Source organism: Chionomys nivalis, chromosome 1 (genome assembly GCF_950005125.1).
Source record: "Chionomys nivalis chromosome 1, mChiNiv1.1, whole genome shotgun sequence".
NCBI classification, from domain to species: domain Eukaryota; kingdom Metazoa; phylum Chordata; class Mammalia; order Rodentia; family Cricetidae; genus Chionomys; species Chionomys nivalis.
This window is the reverse complement of record NC_080086.1, coordinates 91305551-91326232: the sequence shown is the minus strand read 5'-3', so window position 1 is coordinate 91326232 and position 20682 is coordinate 91305551. Positions and strand designations below refer to the sequence as shown.

The window sequence follows — 20682 nt, the reverse complement described above, 5'->3', positions numbered from 1 at the left end:
TTGGCACCCCCAGGTCCCTCTCATGCCCTGTGAAGCTGGGGTTGTTTCATCCCAACCAATTCTAATGGAGTCAAAGACTAGGGTGGCTGGAGAGACCCATAAGTGTGTGGAGAGTTAGCCTTGGAGCAACATCAGTCCCAACAGCTGAAAATGGATGCATTTTAAAATGGTATCTACTTGCCATAGGATGTAAGTCAGGAGGAAATTCTGACACACCACACAATGTAGACAAATCTTGAAGGCACTCAAGTAAAAGAAACCAATTCCAGGGGGGACAAACGTGTACAGTTTCACTTATAGGACATCTCCGGGGAAGTCAGTCACAGAGACAGAAAGTAAAATGAATGGTGGCCAGGGAGAACACAGCTAAGGGAGGTGGTGGTTTCATGGATATACAGTTTCAATTTGGAAAGGGTTTGTAGAGATTAGTTGTAAAACAGTGTATGTGTTCTACTAAACCATACACATCAGAGATGGGCACAATGGAATGTCCACACTTTTTTTTTTAATTAGCCTCACACCAAATTAACAGGGAAAACCGACCAAGTTCTGAGCTCATGAGTCCATCATTGATTCCTGCCTTCTGAAATCAAGAGGCTCCTGCCAGCTAACCAGCAATTCTCAAACATACTGGCTTAAAGTGAAACTCACTTATCTAGAATATGGTTGTGGCTAGGCAATTTGAGGGTTATGTCAGGCTGTCATGGCACAGGCTGGCTGGTGTACATGCTACTCTAGCGTGTCTCATCTCTGCTTTGTGCCATCTCTCATCCTCCAACAAGCTATCAGTTCATGTTAACAACATGAACAGTTTGTTCATGTGAGGTGATGTCAGGGATCTCCAAAGGTAGCAAAAGCAAGCAGATCCCCTTGAGGTAGTGGTTAACACCCATGTAAAGGTCCTTTCTACTTAATTCTATGGTTCAAAGCAAATCATAAGGTCAACCATGATCCAAAAGGTGGAAAATTATCTCTGCCAATTGATAGTAGAGAATTTTTGCAACTTACTGTGTGAATTGCACACATATCAGGCCCTGAACTTAGTGTTACGGGTAAAAAAAAAAAGATAGATAGATAGATAGATAGATAGATAGATAGATAGATAGATAGATAGACAGACAGATAGATAGATATAGATGTGGAGATAGGTAGGTAGATAGATATAGATATAATATAGATATAATGCAGTCTGGTGCAGGAGGCAAACGTGTAAATAAATAATTACAAGACATAGTGTGCTGTAAAGAAGGCAGTGCAGGATGCTGGGAGAGCATGCGTGGAAAGGCAGAGGGCAAAAGCTGTAAGAGGCAAGGAGGCTTGGGACCAGATGATATCAGGACTGGCATGGAAAACCAATGGTCATCAGACAGATGAAGAATGAGGGAGGAGGACTTGGACAAAGGGGAACACATTTGGAAGCCAAGTGCTGCCCTAGGCATATGGAGGGGGGCTTCCCTAGAAAGGAAAGGCAACTAGAGGAGAAGCTGGTGCTCAATGACACCTAACTTCCTCTGCTCACCTTTGATGTGGCCATTTAACCAGAGGCCTGTGACTGCATGCTGTGTGGAGCTGCAGTATAGAGATAGCTTGGAAGGAGGCTGGCTGCGAAATACTCTCTAGTCGTGTGCTTTCTGCCAGGTGGTCTCAGTGAGAGAAGAACCCCTGCTGGGGTCGAGGGAGCAAGGTACAGGACAGCCAATTCTGTAAGCATGCCCAAGAAGACTGGGAAATGCCCCCAAATGCCAGCCAGCAGGAATGGAAGCCAAAGCTATGCCCCCCCATATGGGCTCAGACTATCAGGCCCTCACTAATGTGGTACCACCAAGTCTTTGCCGGGGGAGGGCCCAAGGGTTTTTGGCCCACCCTGAATCCTACAGGTGCAAGGTACTCTTGGAAGCACTGAAAACCCAGCCTTTGATCCAAGTTCCACCCAAATCCTGCAGCCCTTCCCATACCGGGCCCAGCTCTTAGACTGTTTCCAAGAGACACCTCGAAAATTCAGGAGGGTTGTTCAGCCCTGAGACAAGGGTAAAGAAGTCAAGCAGCTCTCACCCAAGCCAGTAGCCACTGCCATGCTCCTGTGGATTCAGGGTGTGGTCCTGACAAGGATAGACTGCGATGCCCACCCTCCCCGCCAGCACGCTGCAGGCAGTGGCAAGCACATACCAACTGATCAATACTTGGAAGGCACTGGGCCTGCTGTGAAAAGGAATCCCCTGGTGAGCTCTTTCATAAATTGAAAAATTCTTCTGGAAGTGAATAATCGTCCCCAACCATTAAATCGGATTTCTGCAAAGGTAGAGCCGCAGAGCACAGAAAACAAGTGTGTGTGGAGAGGAAGGTGACGCCTGAATCCCAGACACCTGCTAGATCTGGACCCAGGCTTGGCATTCCTGGAGCAGCCAGTTGCTACTGGGACTAGGGATGTGGCTAGAGTCTTTGCCAGAACGTTGACTTGTACGGAAAGCCTTTGAAACATCAGAACACACAGGAGTGGGATGTTGGTCTGGCTCCAGCACTAGCTAACTTTACAAGCACACGGGATTGGATCTGCTTTCCAAACAGTATGATGACCAGGGAACCACAGAACTACTTTGTCCTATAGGAACTGGAGGCCCTGCAGGTACAGGTACCTCACTCAGGGCCACCTAACTGCCCACGGCAAATCCAGAATAAGAACTAGGACCCAGGAGCTAGCGAGATGGTTGGTTGGTTGAGAATGCCTGCTGCTCTTCCAGAGGACCAGAGTTCAGTTGGCAGCACCATGTCAGGTGGCTCAAAACTGCCTGTAACTCCAGCTGCTGGGGATCTGATGCCCCCTTCTGGTCTCTGCAGGTACCTGCATGCATGTAGGGAGACACGCAGACACACACATACACAAACACACACACACACACGTACACACACACAAACACATATTTTTAAGTTTTGAAAAATATTTTCAAGTTTTAAGATTTGGAATCCTCGCCTAAAATTCTCCCCCACCTCTCTCTTCGCTCGTAAGTGACATAATCCACCAGGCTCGCCCAGCTGCAGGCTCTGTAAGAACCCAAGCATCACAGTTTACATGTGCCCTGCCTGGTCTCACAGGTCCTCTCTGAGCCCCACAGGCTCGTCTCCAGCCCAGGCCTCTCGCCACTTCCCATGCCTTACCCTCTCTTTCTCTACAGGCTTACCCCAAACCACTCTTCCTCCGGTCCCCTCCTCCCCTATAGTGGCCGAGGCCTACATGCTTTCTCTACCCTTCAGTCTCCATCAGGCCTCTTCACCTTACTCCACCATCAACAGTATTGGAATCTAGTTCAGCGACACTGGGCACAGTGGGTTCTGAGCATATGCTACCTCATTAACGTTCAACAGGCAGGGTGCTGGGAACCCTTTATTTTACCTTTCCAAGGCTGCCTAGCTCACAGAATGCAGAGTTCAGGTTCACCTCAGGTCTGGCTACAGAATCAAGCTCTCTGGATATAGGTTGTCTTCCTGCCTCCCATTGGGTTTCCTACATCACTCCCATCCAGTCTGGCTATCAGATATCTGAGGAACAAGACTAACCTCTCCACTTCCCTACATACTCTCAGGCCCCAGAGCTTCTTGGCATGGTTCTCAGGATATAGTCTCATTTGCCAACCGTGGCACTCCCGTTGCTCTCTGGCTTTCCACTCACCTGTACCCACCCACACAGCCCACACCCTCCAGCCTTGTCTCAGGGCCCTGCTGAAGGTGGAGGGGCCCAGCCAGAGTCTTCCACGTACGCACCTGCGATGCGATCATTCTCCCGTAGTTCCAACTCAGCCTACCATGTGGTTAGGGGTCCAGGACTTCATGGTCTGTGGCTCAGGGGATATTCCCACCTTCCAGCCCCCACATCTTCAGTCTTCAGCAGAGTCCAAGCCCAGTGTATTCTTGTGAAGGAGGGCCTGCCAGACTGTCGAGGGCCACTCACCCTATTCCCATCCCTGAGCTGGACTAGATCATGTGACCCCTGGAGATACAAGTAGGAGCTTCAGATCCTGTCGAAAGATTCGAATACAGAGGCTCAAAGAGAAACCGAGGACCTGCCACAGACAGACTGGAGTAACTCACCCAGGGACACCTATCCACCCTGTGGCTAACCCAGAATAGGAACTACGGGTTAGGGAATCTCGGCGTTCAACTGGTACTGACCCTATGTTCAGGCTTGAAGTAGGGGACACGAGAGGGTCATTCTAGAAAGTCAGCTTCACTCAACATAGATGTGAAAAGCTTGGAGTGATAGTAAGGGGACGTTCCTGTCATTCCTGTCTGATGACAGTCTAAGTCACCCTGACACAAAGGTCTAGGCTTCTGATATCCAGCTACTACATGCCAAAAGGAAGAGGGGTCCCAGATGCAGCCAGATGTGGTAGGGACAGTGAGAAATGATGTTACCCCCAGAGCCCTAACTTCAACAAAGGGAAAAGTTCACCTTAATTAAATGGGCTGACTGGCAGGCTCTTCTCTCCTCCTCACTTCTTGCCCTTGGGGGGGTCTGGAAGAAAAGGATGGCATCCCTAGGTCTGGAGCCCACAGCCTGGATTCTGTCTGTGCCTGCCCAGGTGGCCGAGACTCCAGGCAAAGGTAGGTATGTACCCGCTGGGGCAGGAAATATCCCTCTTCCATCCCAAGCCACTTCCTAAAGCCTGCAGGGGCTGCAAAGCAGCTTCCCATTGCCAGATGCACAGGCAAGGCTGGGCATCCAGGAAGACGAGCCCAGAAAATGGGACAGATGCAGGGAAACACCCCACCCCACCCAATCCCATCCCTTGCTTGCTTGCTTACCCCAGAAGGCCCCTAAAGTGTGAGATGGAAGGAGGTGCCTGCCAAGCCCTCGCTGGGCCCTTCTGTTCTCCGCTGCCCTTCCCAGGAGACTTGTTCCACGCCATGGCTGGAGTGTCTAACAGAAGGGGTGCTGTTTTCGCAGGGTTTGTGGGGTTCTGTTCCTCTGAGCCATGCCCAGCCCATCTTACATCACAATGCCATGCTTTACTTGCTACATTGGCACCAAGGCATTTGGAGACCTTATTCCATGGTTCTAGGATAGATTTTTTAAAGCTGTTTGTGGTAATGTATTTCTGTTTCCAATTGTCAGTACGGGAATCTTTCCCCACTCTACTTCTTTCAATATCTGGGTTTGATTTTTTTTAATCATATTTGGGTTGTTTTGTTTGTTTTTTGCTTTTTTAAGTTGTTACTCCCTTGGTTATGTAGCCCCTCCCAGTGGCTGCTTGTTTACGCATTGTTTGTGGCCTCTTTTGACTGTCAGTGCTCAGCCAGCCTTGCCAAGAAACAATATCAAGTATTTTCTATTTCTCTACTTCTTGAAAAAAAATTTAACTGAAAATAAAAAATCAAAACCTCTTAATGGGAACCTGGCCCTGTCTGTCTTCTCTATTCTGCAGACATGTTGAAGGAATTGAACCAGCAGCGCAGAGCGAAAGCGTTTACAGACCTGAAAATTGTTGTTGAAGGCAGAGAGTTTGAAGTCCACCAAAATGTTCTAGCTTCCTGCAGCTTGTATTTCAAGGACCTGATTCAAAGGTTTGCCTTCCTTCCAGCTGTGGTCGGGTCTGTTCCTTCGTAGGACGCTTTTGTGTCGCTTCTCTCCCCTCTCTTGCAGGTTCCTGAAGCGTGACTCCCTGTCACAGAGCCAGTAGCCATCTCTCCTCCCCCTCCCCAGTGCCCACACACACACACACACACACACACGCACACACACAGCCTCAGAGCAGCCCTTGCTCCCACACACTGCCCCACTGGCCACCAGGAGCTAGCCCACAGCAGGCCACACACACACCCCAAGTCCTATGTTCTTAGCAGAGCAAAAGCCCTTCCTGAGACTAAGAGAACAGACTCCATTTGCAGGGATCATTACACACTGCTCCATCCCTCAGGGTCCCCAGACCATCATCACCATTGTTGATGGTGAACCTAATACCAGGAAAGCGTATGGAGTTGGCCATCCCCGCTGAGGAACGCCAGGCACCCCAGGGACTGCTCTTCCCCAGCCTGAGTCAGGGAGAAGAGCGTGTAGGCCAAGCCTCGTGCTTGAACCCTGGGCACTAAGTGCAGACCAGGTGTGTCCTAAACACGGTCTCTTCAACCTTCAGCCTCAGCCCACCCTGGCCCCATTCGGCCATTTCTCATTTCTACCTGAATCCATGTGAATGGTGCCTGAGTATCTCTGGTTTTCCATTTTGTTGATGTAGGGGAAAAAATTGGTTTTTTGTTTTGTTTTATTTTTTTTTTTGCTGTTTCATACCCTTGCAAAGATGTCAGGGCCACCTCCCAACTCCTTAGTGAGGGAGAGCAGCCGAGGGGCCAGCCCAGGGTAACGCTCACATTTCTCTCACCCATCAGCAGATTAATGCCGCTGCTCATTTTGCCTTGCAGCCTCTCCAGGGCGGACGCTGAGCCTGGACAGAGCTCAGAGTGGGAGGACAGGACCTCTGCTTGCTTCCCAATGCTGTGTTTGGATTTGCCAACTAACCCCAGAGCGACTGTGTTTTGTTTCAGGATGGCATCTCCTTTCCTGTCCCTTGTGTCCTTTGGCGTAGTGCCAGGCCGCCGGGTGTGAGGTTCCACTCAGCCTCACTGGCCCTGTGCCACACAGGAGGGGCAGGCTCTGTGATTTCCTGGACAACTCCGTCTCCTGCCCCCTTGCTTAGGTTCCCTGTGTCTGAGGGCAGGGATTAGAGGCACAAATCTGGGGGAAGAGGCATGTCCAGAGATTTCTTCTTTTTATAGGAAGTTCTGCAAGGCAGTGGCAGGAACATAGCTAAATAATCTGGGACCTTGGTCTCTGATCCAAATGGGCTCCAGAATATGAGGATAAAGTAGAGCAGTGACCCAGACCTGGACTAGAACCATGTGGGGGGGGGAGGAAGCCTTTTAGTGCCTTTAAAAACACATCAAAGCCAAACTTCACCATACAATAGGAAAGAGGACCCCAGGAGGTGGGACCTTCTTGGATAGACAGAGGAAGAAAAAGACCTGTCCAGACAAGGAAAGGGACAAAAGCAGATATGAACAGGTTGCCTCCCCAGAAGCAGATGTGAGCAGGCCCTGCCTTCCCACTGACCCCCTGGGCTTGCTGTGAGGTGAGGAGAGGATGCCTAACTACCTCAGTGGCCCTGATGGGAAAGGGTGGACGCTCCATCCAAGCAGTTCCTGGGAGAAGGAGAGCATCCTCAGGAGTCAGGAGACCTGGGTTCCATACTTGACTCTGACACTCAGCCTGTGACTCTGGTCCGGCCAGCCACACCCTCTCTCTCAGGCTCTATCAGCTGTAAACCAGAAGTTGGGCGAATGTTGTTGAAGGTGACAGGACCAGCCTGGCAAGGCTCTACAAGTTTGAATGCAAGGACACGAGAGAAGATGGTGTTCAGGCCATAAAAGGGAAGAGAGCAGGTAGAGGCCAGTGTTGGGGTGAGCTGGGGAGGATGGCCAGGAGAGCACAGGGCAGGCCGGGCTCTCAGGGCCTAAAGGGCACCCACGTGGTAGGTAGGCAAGCATCTGGCCGAGTCATGGCTGAGGTCTGGGGCTTTCAGCATGCATGGAGTAACGAGAAATCGGAGCAGTGTTTGTTTGTTTCATTTTGAATTTCCTTTCTCTGTCCTGGCCACACAGTTCATGTTGCCAGTCATGCTGATGGCTGCAAATAGAAGCTTATGAAGGAAGGGGGCAAGGTCTTCACAAGAAGGTGTTATCTTTGTGAGCCACGTGGCCCCCACAGTCTTTATGGTCAGGGACCATGCCGTCACCATGTTGTCCCAGCCCCCATCACACCCGTGACCCTCAAGCCTTAACACACAGTGGTTGGAGCAGCCAGGACAAAGTGGGCCAGGGGCTCCTTTTCAGGGGCTGTTGTCTTATGAGATGAGGAAGTAGGGACTTCTGTGTCTCAGAGGTTTTATGGGTCAATATTGACCTGCTCTGGCTGAGCTCTGTTAAAACAGGGATACCCCCACCACCTTGCTATACCAGCACCCCAGACTTGGAAACTCAAGCAGGGTTCCTTTCCCCCACCATCCTAGGTCATGTGTCCACTACTCCATCCCCATTCTCAGTGTGACTGCCTTTCCTGGAGCCATAAGAGGGACATATAGAAAATCTCATTCTTCTCTGCAAACAGACAGGGTCTCTCCTGGGCCAGAACCCCATCCAAAGTCTTCAGCCAAAGCCTATCCAAGGTCCTCAGCGATAGATAGTACATAGATCAGAGAAGGGAAGCATGAAACAGGCTGAGAGGAGTCAGGTCATAAGCTTTGCATTAAGCCTGGACAGACAGACACAAGCACACACACCCACACAGGGTATCACAGTGAGACTGAGCAGAAAGCTGGGTCTACCCAGTTTGGCCTCCCAGACGTCAGTCAAGTCCCTTCCTCCTCAACTGCCTGACATTCCTAGGGGCCTACCTTGCCCAGGCTTTTTCCTCACACTTCCATTAATGAGCTAGCTCCTTTAAGCCATCCTTCGCCACTTCCTTTTTGGACAAGATTGCCACCTGGTGACAAGAAGTTTTCCAGCTATGTTAGCTTGAGGCGCTCATATGGTTAGACTCCCCGTTCTACAGATGAAGATCTTGAAGCCTCAGGCATTTAACTGACATAGAGAGATTGTCTGACATAAACCCCTCTTACCATCCATTCTCTAACCTAGAAAAGCAAACCCTGCTTTCTGTTTGTAGGCAGAGTCTGTGAGGAAGAAAAGAGAAGCCTCAGAGCTGACATGGTGTGCAAGGAGGGGTGTGTGCAATGTGCATGTAATGTTGGGGACACTGGCCACAAAGCCTACCAAGAAGGACAGAAATCTACTTTAAGACAGACGCTTGTGTGCGGACCTGCAAGGGGACTGGGCCATCTAGATGAGACTTGAAGGCCAAGGAGCCCTTGGACAGGAGGCCAGCAGCAAGCCAAGGACAAAACAAAAGCCCTGGGCCTGCTCTGCATGACCTTTACTTGGCCAGCCGAGTTCCATAGGGTGTTCAGAGGTGACACCACCTTTGGACAGTGAGGAGGGACAGAGGGCTGAGGCACTGCCTTTGGATGATTATGGGGGTGTTCATCCTTCCCTCATCAGCTCACCTACGTGGAGAGAATCCAGCAGTAGCCCTTAGGATTGAACTCCCAGGCCTGGTGCCACATCTCATCCCCTCGCCTGCATGGTCTACTCTGGCTTTTCTTTTTTGGTCCATGGCAAAGTCCCTTCGTTTACCCTCTGGGCACAGAGAATCTCTTGTGATGCATAAGTGCCCTAGAGACAGTAATCAAGTCCAGGCACTTCCACTTAATGGTTGTCTGGCTAGGCTACAGGCTCTGTCAGAGGGGACATGCCCGTCTTTCTTACAAGATGGCAGTGGTGTCTCCTGTCAACACTGGCACTTCCCAGCATGTCTCCAAGTCAAGATGTGGGAGAAAATGCCCAGCACCTGAGAAAACCTGTTCCTCATCATACCAAAGAGGACAGAGACTTAAGCATGGCAGCTGAAGGCCCCGCCTCACAACAAAGCCCAATGGGCTATGTATGATATGCGAATTCTAGTCTCTTTCGCATTGAACGAAAACAATGAATTCACTGATTTTTCCTAACCTGATTTTTCACAAAGCCTGATGGTAAGCTCTGAGCTTCTCCTTCCTTCTTCAGCCACGATGTGGGAAGCTAGAGTGGATACTGACTCGACCCACCCCACCAACTGACATGGGGCTTTTCATGTACCAGTGAAGATACACCCCCCTGTACCTCTTTCCCCAGGTGCCTGTCCCCTTTCTCATCTAGAATACCCAGGTGTGTCTTGGAAACAAGGCAACAAGAAGAGAGACTGACAGCTCTTGGGTGTCAGCAGAATGACAGAGACCAGATCCGTTGCCTTACCTCTTCTCAAAGAGTGGCCCAAGGCCCGCTAAAGTCCACAGGGCCCAGTGGGACTTGGGTATACACAAATACAGTACTCTGGAGCTAATGACATTGGGAGGGGTGGGGGGAATCACATCAGAAGGACAGAGTGACAGCTGTGGCCATCACCTGCCTATACCCGCTATTCACCATCGCCCTCCACTTCCAGACAGTGCCCAATTCCAGTGTGCATCATTCAAATACCTGGCCATGCAGGCAGATGAGGGAGGTGGCAACTTAGCCCGGAGGAGTTCTCTGCTAAGAGCATCCAACTGGTTGTTGATGATAGGCATCTCTGACATAGCCATAAACCCAGCCTGGCTGAGCAGCAACTGTACCTAGGAACCGAGACTCTCCCAGGCAACCCCACTTGGAAGAAAGTAACTTCAGGCAGTTCTAGTCTCCTGCTGGAACCCTCAGACAGTATGTGGAACTCAGATAGGGCGCCACACTTCTGCCACCAACCCCCCAAGAATAAGAATCACAGACAGTGTTACTATAGTCTTTTTCTGGGTTCTGTACATCCTTGTACCATTGTGCCATGAACCCTCAGGGCCAGCCACTCACTCTAGAACCAGCTTAGGACAAAGGACAGAGCATTCTTCACACCTGTGACAGACGCAGCATGATAGCAGCGATTGGGCTACATCAGGTGAGGTGTCCCTAGGGGACCTCTGCTCGGAGTGTAGAGACCTAACAAGCGCTAGGTAGAAGCCTACAATCATCTAATGATTGGAAACAGTCATTGCCAGCCTTTGGTGGCCACTGCAGTTCTCTGAGCTACATAAGAACGGCACAGTAAATCCCACCTGTGTGCCAAGAGGGGGATATCCAAACTCTCATGCCTCCCCTAGACCTTTGTACCAGGCTACTAATAAAGACCTGTGTAGCCAAGTGGAAGGGGCTAGCTTTTCTAGTCCTAGGAGCCTCTGGCACGCCCTTGTCAATCATTTGCCCAACGGAGACAGCCACGTCATGCATTCTATGGCCAAGGTCCTCTCAGACTTAACTTCGTTGCCACACCCTTCAGCCCCTGTACTTTCCCTCTCCTTCCTGATGCGTCTCACAGTGTGGGCAGCTCTAGCTCCCACACACTCTTCCAGGCTCAGCCTTGAGAAGCAGCAGGTCGTTGCCAGCAGTGTGGCCATACTAGCCCTTTACAGTTCTCATTCCGGTACTGCCAGGGTCGTGTGTGTCTGCCTCTGCACCACAAAGACCTGCCTCGCCTCTTCACTGGGGGGAGCTCCTCTCTCTGAGGACTCGGGGGACACCCTGAGATGGCAATTGTTGGCGGCAGCAGAGAAAGGGATCTTGAGAAAAGGCCCATGTTGACCCCCATCAGCCCGGGCATAATGTGACCCAGAATGACTTCTGCAGAGCCTGAGGAAGTCCAAAGGAAAGGCCAGGTCATTAGGGATGAACACAGAGGCAGGAAAGACTTGGAGCAAAAAGTTGACCTGATAGCATCTGAGGCCTGGGATAGTCGGGATTTATGGTGTCTCTAGGGAGCATGTGAGAGCTATTTTTACACCTAACAAAGGCATTCAAGCTTGGGACTCCATCTCAACAGTAAAACAGGTGTGTGAATTCCCTTCAGCACTGAGTAAGCATGTGTGGGCTTAAAGGCCCTCAGCCCAGCCGTTCTGTGTAGCCATACTTTGCCCTCTCTCTTCCTAGGCTTGCTCAGGACATAGCCATGCGAGGCCTTAGACCCTCTGGTCACATGAGTCACCTGTGGAAAAGGAACAGCCTCAGGGTCCCAGAGTAATCTGCACACTGTAGGTTGTTTGGGGGCTCCAAAGGCCTTAAATTTTCAAATTCTGGTGCTGAGAATGAAAGCAGAGCTGTGTCGAAGGGTCTCCTGGGAAGGGGTTTCTCTAGCCCACGTCAGGCTAAGCCTCAGCAGAACTTTAGGCCTCACCTACTTCCATCTTGTTTTCCAGAATAGGAGGCTGAGGGCCGGAGAGGCTCAGGATATCTGTCAGTGGCAAAGCAGGGTACCCAGGTCCCTTTGCTCCCAACTAGTGCTCTGTCCACTCACCCAGCAGCTGTCCCCGGCCTCTTTGGCCAACCTGCTGTCTTACCAGACATTGGTACACCACTATTGCCTGCCCTAGGTACACCCAAGGGACCAGTCTTAAGAGTCTTGGCCCCTTGTTTTTGCAGAAGTCAGTAGGTAGGCAACAGAGCTCACTGCCCTGCCACAGCCCCAGCCAGGCCAGGCTCAGTGAGGGAAGCTGGGGTGGCGAAAAGCAGGGGTGGTCAAGTCAATGGCCTCTGAGAAACCTGCCTCCTGACTTAACGCTCTGGGTGTTTTTTGTTTTTGTTTTTGTTTTGTTTCTCCCGGCCTCACTTCTGTATTGGTTTACTCTTGCTTCATCGTATCTGTTTCCTTCCAGGTCCAGCTATAGGGAGCGGCTGCCAGGCCTTAGGAGCCTTTGCAATGGTCTTGTATTTCTGTAGACACCAGATATAAACATACTGATATATTTGTGTCCCTCCCCTGCTCCCCACCCCAGTTCACAAGCCCGACGCACACTCTACACGCAGGCCACTCTGACCTCTGACCCCGTGTTCCATGTGGCAGGAGGGCACCCCCGCCCCGGGCCAGGCCCCAGGTCATGGCTGCTGGCTGTCTGTGGCGGAAGTCCTTGGTTGTTTTCCTCTCCCCTCCCCAGCTCTAACCATTCTGTCCGTCTATCTCGTCTTGTCTTCAGTTTCAAAGCAATGTCATGAAGGGCTTCCCTTCCATGCCTAAAAGGAAACAATATGTTTTTTGGAGAGGTTGGGGTCAGCGGGACTTCCTGGGCAGCCTTCCAAGGCCCTGGGTCTTCAAGACGTGCTCAAAAGGACACCTCCTGATTGACTAGGATGGCAGCCAATCAGGAGCCATTGAGCCTCAGCCGGAAGAGATTCTGCCCTGTGAGGCAGTAGATCCTGCTTGCCAGGGCATGCTGGTACCATGTGGTGTAGGCACCAGGTTCAGCAGGTGGCTAAACCATATTGTTTCCCTTTGAGGCTAGTCCTGGTCCTTGTCCCCATTCACGGCTCATGCTTTTTGATTTGCATCTTTTTTGCATGGACATGCCGAGTAGTGATAAGCAGGGTTTTCTGTTCTCTGGGGCGCCTCTGGTCAGACTTCTCTTTCAGATCCTGTGTCAGGTCATTAGGTTCAGGTGTGTCATTGCTGTGTCCTTTGAGTCCTAAGACAAAGGGCGTGACTTAAGTGCACAGGGAACTCTGGCCCTGTGAGGAAGCGGCAGTAGCCGCAGGGGTGGCAGGTAAGGACACCCTGGTCTCTGTGCCTTAGGTCAGTGCAGGATGGCAGCCAGAGCAGCCGGGAGAAGCTGGAGCTGGTGCTCTCGAACCTGCAGGCTGACGTCCTGGAGTCACTGCTGGAATTCGTCTACACCGGTTCGTTGGTCATCGACTCAGCCAATGCCAAGACTCTGCTTGAGGCGGCCAGCAAGTTCCAATTTCACACCTTCTGCAAAGTCTGTGTGTCCTTTCTCGGTAAGCTGACCAGTGGGCCTTTACATCCCGTAGAGAAAATAGGGCAGACACATGAAAAATTCCAGCCTGCAAGAATTGAGCATGCAGGGCTGTGTGTCCCGACATCATGCCAGGATATCTAGATTTCACCTGAGCATGTGGGTAGCTTGATGGAATGGCATGCACTGAAGGGGTCACTGTGGCCTGGTCAGAACCTATGACCACTAGGATGTGTGGACAGCCTATGCAGGTAGGGAACCTGACCACACTGCCCCAGCCCCTAAACCCTGGATGAATCAACCATGCACTCTATTTCCTTTTAACATATTGGTTCCCAGGCTATACAGATGCCTGGACAAGTCAGTGCATCTGATCTAACCCTTGGAAGCCCTGAACCGTTTTTGCAAGGCATGGGATATTGGTGATGGGCTCACAACCTCCCAGACTTTCTGCCCAGAGCATGCTCACCTTACAGCTTGGTGCTGCTTAGATGGGCTGGGAATTGTGGAGTACAGGGAACAAGGACAGCATCATCAATAAAATAAAATAAAATAAAATAAAATAAAACAAGATAAAAATAAACAGAAGCCAGGCGGTGGTGGCGCATGCCTTTAATCCCAGCACTTGGAAGGCAGAGGCAGGCGGATCTCTGTTAGTTCGAGGCTAACCTGGTCTACAAGAGCTAGTTCCAGGACAGGAACCAAAAGCTACGGAGAAACCCTGTCTCGAAAAATCCTAAATAAATAAATAAATAAATAAATAAATAAATAAACAAACAAACAGAGCCTGGGTGTATCTGCAGAAAGAAAAGCTAGAGGTTCAGAGCAGATCGGATCAGGACTGCTGAAGGACTCATCAGTCCAGGAGGGTCAGGAGCTACAGTAACAGAATGAGGCACACAGCCAGTTCTAGCCTGGAAGATCCATTAGTAGGGATTCAAAAGATCCAGTCACTAGACCCTAGATTCTAGATGGTGAACTAGGGGACTCTAAGGACCATGAGTGACAGTACACTGATATGTGAGGACTGTTGTAAAAGGTTTAAAGATGTCTGTGACATCAAGATTGATGGAAGACACCATAAGTTTCAAAGTGGCCGCTACCCACAGCCTAGGCCCAAATCCTGAAGCCCCGGCCCTCCCTCTACTGCCAGGAAAGAAGCTCATGACATCCCTCACAGTTGCGGTTTTCCTGTAGGATCCGCAGGGGTAGAACTAGGCCCTGGGAGGTCCCCATGAGTCAAGGCAGAGGAAATTTTGGAAACAGCTCTGAGGCTTAGGAGGTAGGGTGCTGATAGCTATAGATTCTGGAGGCAGGGCCACAAGAAAATGGGCTTGGTTCAAAGGAAGATCCAGGGATGATGACGGGAGCAAGAGGTGGTCCTTCCAGGACTTCCGGATCAGTGACCATTCACTCTGTCCACCCCAGAGAAGCAACTGACTGCCAGCAACTGCCTGGGCGTGCTGGCCATGGCTGAGGCCATGCAGTGCAGCGAGCTCTACCACATGGCCAAGGCCTTTGCGCTGCAGATCTTCCCGGAGGTGGCCGCCCAAGAGGAGATCCTCAGCATCTCTAAGGATGACTTTATCGCCTACGTCTCCAATGACAGTCTCAACACCAAGGCCGAGGAGCTGGTCTATGAAACTGTCATTAAGTGGATCAAGAAGGACCCAGCAGCGCGGGCCCAGGTAGGCTGGCTCCCCCCAGTCCCTGCAGGGCTGGGACCTGCTGCAAGGGTGGAGGAAGGGGCAGGGGGCAGGGTTCCATGTCTCAACAGCAAGGATTGTGTACAAGTCAAAAATAATGACAAGCAGAAGGGAGTCTAGTACACACATACACACACATCCCCTTCCACACACAGAGTGCCAGGGAGGGGAAAGAGGGGGTGAAAATGAGACTCAGTCTCCAGAGGGCTCTCAGGGACTTCCGCTCGCCTGAGAACGAGTCTCCAGGTTTGCCAAGGCAACACGGGGTCTGGGGGGGATGCACCTGGGCTCTTCACAGAAAAGTGGGTGCCTGAGCAGGGTATGTGGGATCTCAGGAGGTCAGAGGACATACTCTGGCTACCAAATGTGTGAGAGCAACCTTAAACCATTCTGTAAGTGGGAAGCCAGTGCATGGAGAACATGAGGCTACCAGAGGAGACAGGAAAACCAGAGTGATCATTCACAGGAGGAAGAAAGATACAACAGTATCCCCAAATAGTGCCCCAAAGTCTTGGGGCACTCACAGGCCCATTCGTACCCAGAAGGTCCCAACTGAAGGCCCCATGCAAAAGGGAATTACCACTGGTTATTGTAGTGAGGAGCCTGGAATCCAGGGCAGCTGTTGGACGCCTTGGAAGGACCAGAACATAAAACAATGATTGGGACAATGGTGGAAGTGGGAGCCTAACCAGCTGGGACAGCGTCAGGGGAGCCAGACCCCAGAACATACGAAAGCCACCAAGTGCTGGTCGGAAAGGCTGTGAGATTTCATTGAACAAAAAAAGGACACGGCCAAGTATGGTAACACATGCCTGTAATCCCAGCACTTGGAGGTAGAAGCAGGAGGATTAGGGATTCAAATCCAGACTTGACTACATAGTGAGCTTCAGCCTGGGCTACAGGAAACTCTGACCCAGAAAAAGAGAGGGAAGGGGGAAGGGCAGGAAATGGGTTGGGGGAAGATTGGAGACAAGGATGAGAGAGATATGGATGGCTCCCTGCCCCAACTCAACCCCACCACTGAGTCCTTAGGGTCTATGAGAAGTGGGTTCCTCGTTTAATCAGGTTGACAGGAAGCTAATTTTTAGAGAAAGGAACTGGAGTTGTGTAGATAATGACAGTAACTGCCCCAGTTCTCCTCAACCCTCAAATTCACATCCTCAGCCCAGAGTGTGGTATGAGCTCAGCCAGGCTTGCCCGGAGACCCTGCTCTCGCTCCTTCCCCATCTGCTATGTGCCGCATCCTTCCAAAAAGACCCTTTGCACCCAAGAATCCTTCAAATGCCATACCCATTTTCACTCTCCCGTGCCTCTGGGTGTCCCCACAACTCTTCCATCTCAAACATCATCTGCCCCGTGACGCCTCTTGCACTTCCACAGCCCTAGTAGGCTCCCATCAGAAGCAGGGTCTCATCTGCCTCCGCAGCTGCAGTAACAAGCTCAGCATAGGGTCTGCACTGGCCCCCAATTACTCCTGCCAGTCATCCGCCAGACCAAACAAAAGTGGGTGGAGTGGTGAGCTATGTGCCTGTCGCGGGGAAGTTCACATCAATGCAGGAAAAGCCTTGAGCGAAGGAGAAGAGGGTCCAGAAGCCAAGATGAGACGCGGCACCCTCCTAAGGAGCTGTAGTACGACGTGGTCACCTGACAGTCATCATCTAAGTGCTTCTGGGTCCTCCCACCTGGTTCCTGTCACACTCACACCTCTTTGAGATGCAAGGCTCCTACTCTCCTGGCTTCAGCCGCCTGGCAGTATGGTGTGCAGTCATGATCCATGACATAGATAGGGTGTGGTGACAAGAGGCTGAAGGGACAGAGAGACAGGCTGCTCCAGTGCCAGCTGCAACCACCACTCCTCCACTTAGCCCTGCATGCCTCCCATTGTCTAGTATGCCAGGCTAGGCAGTATGCGCTTGCTTCTGAGACATGCCCACATGGGAAGTCCTTCTCCATTCTGCTCATAAGAGATGGCTTCCTCTGAGCGTAATCCAGCCTCTTCTCTCCCACAGTATGCAGCAGAGCTCCTAGCTGCCGTCCGCCTCCCATTCATCCACCCCAGCTATCTGCTCAATGTAGTGGACAACGAAGAGCTGATCAAGTCATCAGAAGCATGCCGGGACCTGGTCAACGAGGCTAAGCGCTACCACATGCTGCCCCATGCCCGGCAGGAGATGCAGACACCCCGAACCCGGCCCCGCCTCTCTGCAGGTATCAAAGGACATGCCCAAATCCCCAAATTACAGACGCCATGGAACCAGCTGGCTCCAGGTGGTCCCCCCAGTGTAGTAGGAGCTGTGGGCCTCTTCCCACAGCTCGGCTCATGGCTGCCTGGCTAGCTTATGCCCCAAAATAACAACACACAGATTGTATTCATTTAAACACTGCTTGGCCCATTTCTGTTCATGTATGTAGCACCCCAAGGAGTGCTTACCGGGAAGATTCTAGCCTACATCCATCCTGGGTCGGAGCTTCATCGCGTCTGCTGGGGAGAGGGGAGCATGGCGTCTGCTCCAGAGAGCAGAGCTGTCGAGTCTGAGCTCACTTCCTCTTCCTCCCAGCATTCTATTCTGTTTACTCGGCCTATCTAAATTCTGCCCTATCAGATGGGCCAAGGCAGTTTCTTTATTAGCCAATGACCTTCCTCCATCACCCCAGACAAGAGCCTGGCACAGCTGCTAATGAAGTAAGGGCGGGTCCCAAGGATGCCCATCCATGTCCCTACAGGTGTGGCCGAGGTCATCGTTTTGGTTGGGGGCCGTCAGATGGTGGGGATGACCCAACGCTCACTGGTGGCTGTCACCTGTTGGAATCCACAGAACAACAAATGGTATCCCTTGGCTTCTCTGCCTTTCTATGACCGAGAGTTCTTCAGTGTAGTGAGTGCTGGGGACAACATCTACCTCTCAGGTGAGGCTCCCAAGGGCTAAGTGGGAAGTGGAGTGGGTTTTCCCAAGGGACCTCTGCCTCCTACACACAGGGCTGAGGAAGGTCAAGGCCCCAGATGGCTGTCTGGCTAGCAGATGAAGCCTCCCGATTCTGTCCCTGGAGCAGAGCAACCTGTCCTCAAACCCTTCCTCAGCTCCCCCATCTGCTCTTTGTACTCCCATTCTGTCCACAGGTGGTATGGAATCAGGGGTGACGCTGGCTGATGTCTGGTGCTACATGTCCCTGTTGGATAACTGGAACCTGGTCTCCAGAATGACCGTCCCTCGCTGTCGCCACAATAGTCTAGTCTATGATGGGAAGATTTACACTCTCGGGGGACTTGGCGTGGCAGGCAATGTGGACCACGTGGAGAGGTAAGGCAGCCACAGTCCCTGAGCTGGCATCTCTTGATATCACTGAACACTAAGGTCACGTCACTAAGCCCGGCACCTCCTTGATACCACTGGTCTACAGACTGGCCCATTCCTAGCTCATCATGCATAATAAAAGGAAGTGAACACAAGATGTGACCTCATGAGTCACCAAAGAGGACATTCTTGTTAACACCCATTCAGGTGTAACCCAAGGTATGGCCCAAGGTCCTATCTTGAGAGGATGTGAGTGAATTTGGCTAGGGGTGCACAGTAGATTGCAAGTACCAGCTCAGAGACACAAGAGGATTCAGGAGAAAAGCTGGCATCGATGTCCTAAGGATGGGCCATGCCAGTGCTTGTGCCACTTTGTCCTGCCAAGTGAAGGTTGCAGGCATCCTTCCTGCATCCTACACATGGCAGGTAAATTGGACTAAAGTAACACAGGGAAGAGACACCACCCACCAACTAAGCCATGTAGGTGCAGTCTAGACAGGCCTCTAGAATTGAGCCCACGAGCTCCAGATTCCAGGTTAGTCTGCCCTTTCTTTCACGTCCCAGGCTGCTGTCTCCCTACCTCCACCCTAGCCTGGCTATTGAGGATGTGGTATAAGTCAGGCCTATGTCTGAGGGCCAGAGGCTGGAGGGAGAACTGCCCTAGTGGAAAATGCCAAGATCCTTCCAGCCACAAGATTGCTCTTAGAGCGAATGGGCGGGTCACCTTGAGAAAGATGCTCGGGCTGAAGAGATAGCTCAGCCATTAAGAGCACTGATGCTGATTCAATTCCCAGCACCCACATGGCAGCTCACAGCTGTCTGCAGTTCCAGGTTCAGGGGACCCAACACCCTCACACAGACATACACACCAATGTACATAAAATAAATTATTAATAAAAAAGAAAAGAAAAAAAGAGAGGAAGATGCTCAGGACCTGTGGGAAAGGACCATCGGTTAGCAGCGCAGGAAGATCTACCAGTCATAGCTTCTCCGCTCTTTCCCCTACCCTGGCCCACACCATTAGCTGCCACCAGAAAGCACACTTTGCAGTGTGACATCCTTTCTGCCTGTGAAGGCATACATACCCCTCAATTTGAATCCCCCCTCACGCCCCATGGCTAATTGGGTACTTGATAAATGTTCCAGCAAGGACGGTCTCAGAGTGAGACAGGTTCTGAATGTTTACTGTGGGCTTTTAAGTCCCCCAAGTGGATCCAGAGAGGGCTTGATAACAACATTTAATTGTCATATAGATTTGATGATAATGGGAAATTCCCAGGTGATTATGAGCATATTAATATTGTGCTTGGACTCAGACCAGCCCCAACACTGGGGGGGGTCTTCGACAAAACCTGCTGCATGTCCAGGTGTACCCCTAAGCTCCCCCAGAAGCATCAGCTTCCAGTCATTTGTCAACCAATAATAAACATGAGCAAGAAGACGTTTTCTATGTAGGAGTCCGCAGAGTGGGATGGCATCCTGCTTCGCTTCTGTCAGCTATTTTTAATCTCCTAAAATGCTGATTACTCATTTCGCAAAGTTCTACTTGTTGATAAATACGGGGATTTGTTGAGAGATCAAGCGCCTTGACGGAGGCTGAGAGAGACAAGCTCCGGTCCTCTTGCTTTCCTTGGGCCCTGAAGCAGTTCTCCGTGGCACCAAGGGGCACCCTCTACTGGCCTTCCCCAAGGAGCTCAGCCTTCCAGATGGCTGGAAAGTAAATGTCAGCTCCGAGCAGCAGAGACTGAGTCCAGCCCTAGGAGGCCCATTGGGTGCGAGAGCAGCTGGGGATCCCAGAGGGGCCTGAGAGACCCTGAGTTCTCCCTTGGCCCATGAAGATCGTCATCTGTGCTTGTAGGATGAGAGAAAGACTGGAAGACCCCTAGGCAGTGCCCATGCAAGGGAGTGGAGCACCCAGTACGGAAGAGGCACCCAGTAGCTACCCAAGGAACAGGCCCCTTTGACTAAGTCAGTCTCTGTGCCACGTGGCAGAAGCGATGACAGTTGAGGGTGACAGGAAGGTCAGTGTAATGGGGACAGACACGAGGGTGCTTTGTTCCACAGTAAGCACTAATGGTACAAATTGCTATTATATTGATAATGAATGAGATATATGGCGTATTATAATTATATTACATTACTGTGTTACAGGAATAGAGTGAGATTACATAATTATAGATTAAAACAACAGCGCCATAGACAAACCTGTATTATATCATTATATAAATAACTGGGTTTAATATTTTACAGCAATATATTGCAGGAGCTGTGGTTACTGCA

At 51.1% G+C, this 20682-nt stretch overlaps 1 protein-coding gene across 2 annotated transcripts in view; it reads left to right on the top strand.

Annotated features, from left to right (window-relative positions):
- The window catches only part of Klhl29 (kelch like family member 29), a 309064-nt gene that overhangs the window by 278732 nt on the left and 9650 nt on the right, over positions 1-20682 (top strand). For both annotated transcript variants that reach the window (XM_057767023.1, XM_057767015.1), the window contains 6 exons: positions 5418-5556; positions 13223-13425; positions 14832-15091; positions 17119-17317; positions 17834-18016; positions 18228-18408. In XM_057767023.1, the coding sequence (XP_057623006.1) occupies positions 5418-5556; positions 13223-13425; positions 14832-15091; positions 17119-17317; positions 17834-18016; positions 18228-18408 (1165 nt within the window). The remainder of the gene's footprint in view (positions 1-5417; positions 5557-13222; positions 13426-14831; positions 15092-17118; positions 17318-17833; positions 18017-18227; positions 18409-20682) is intronic.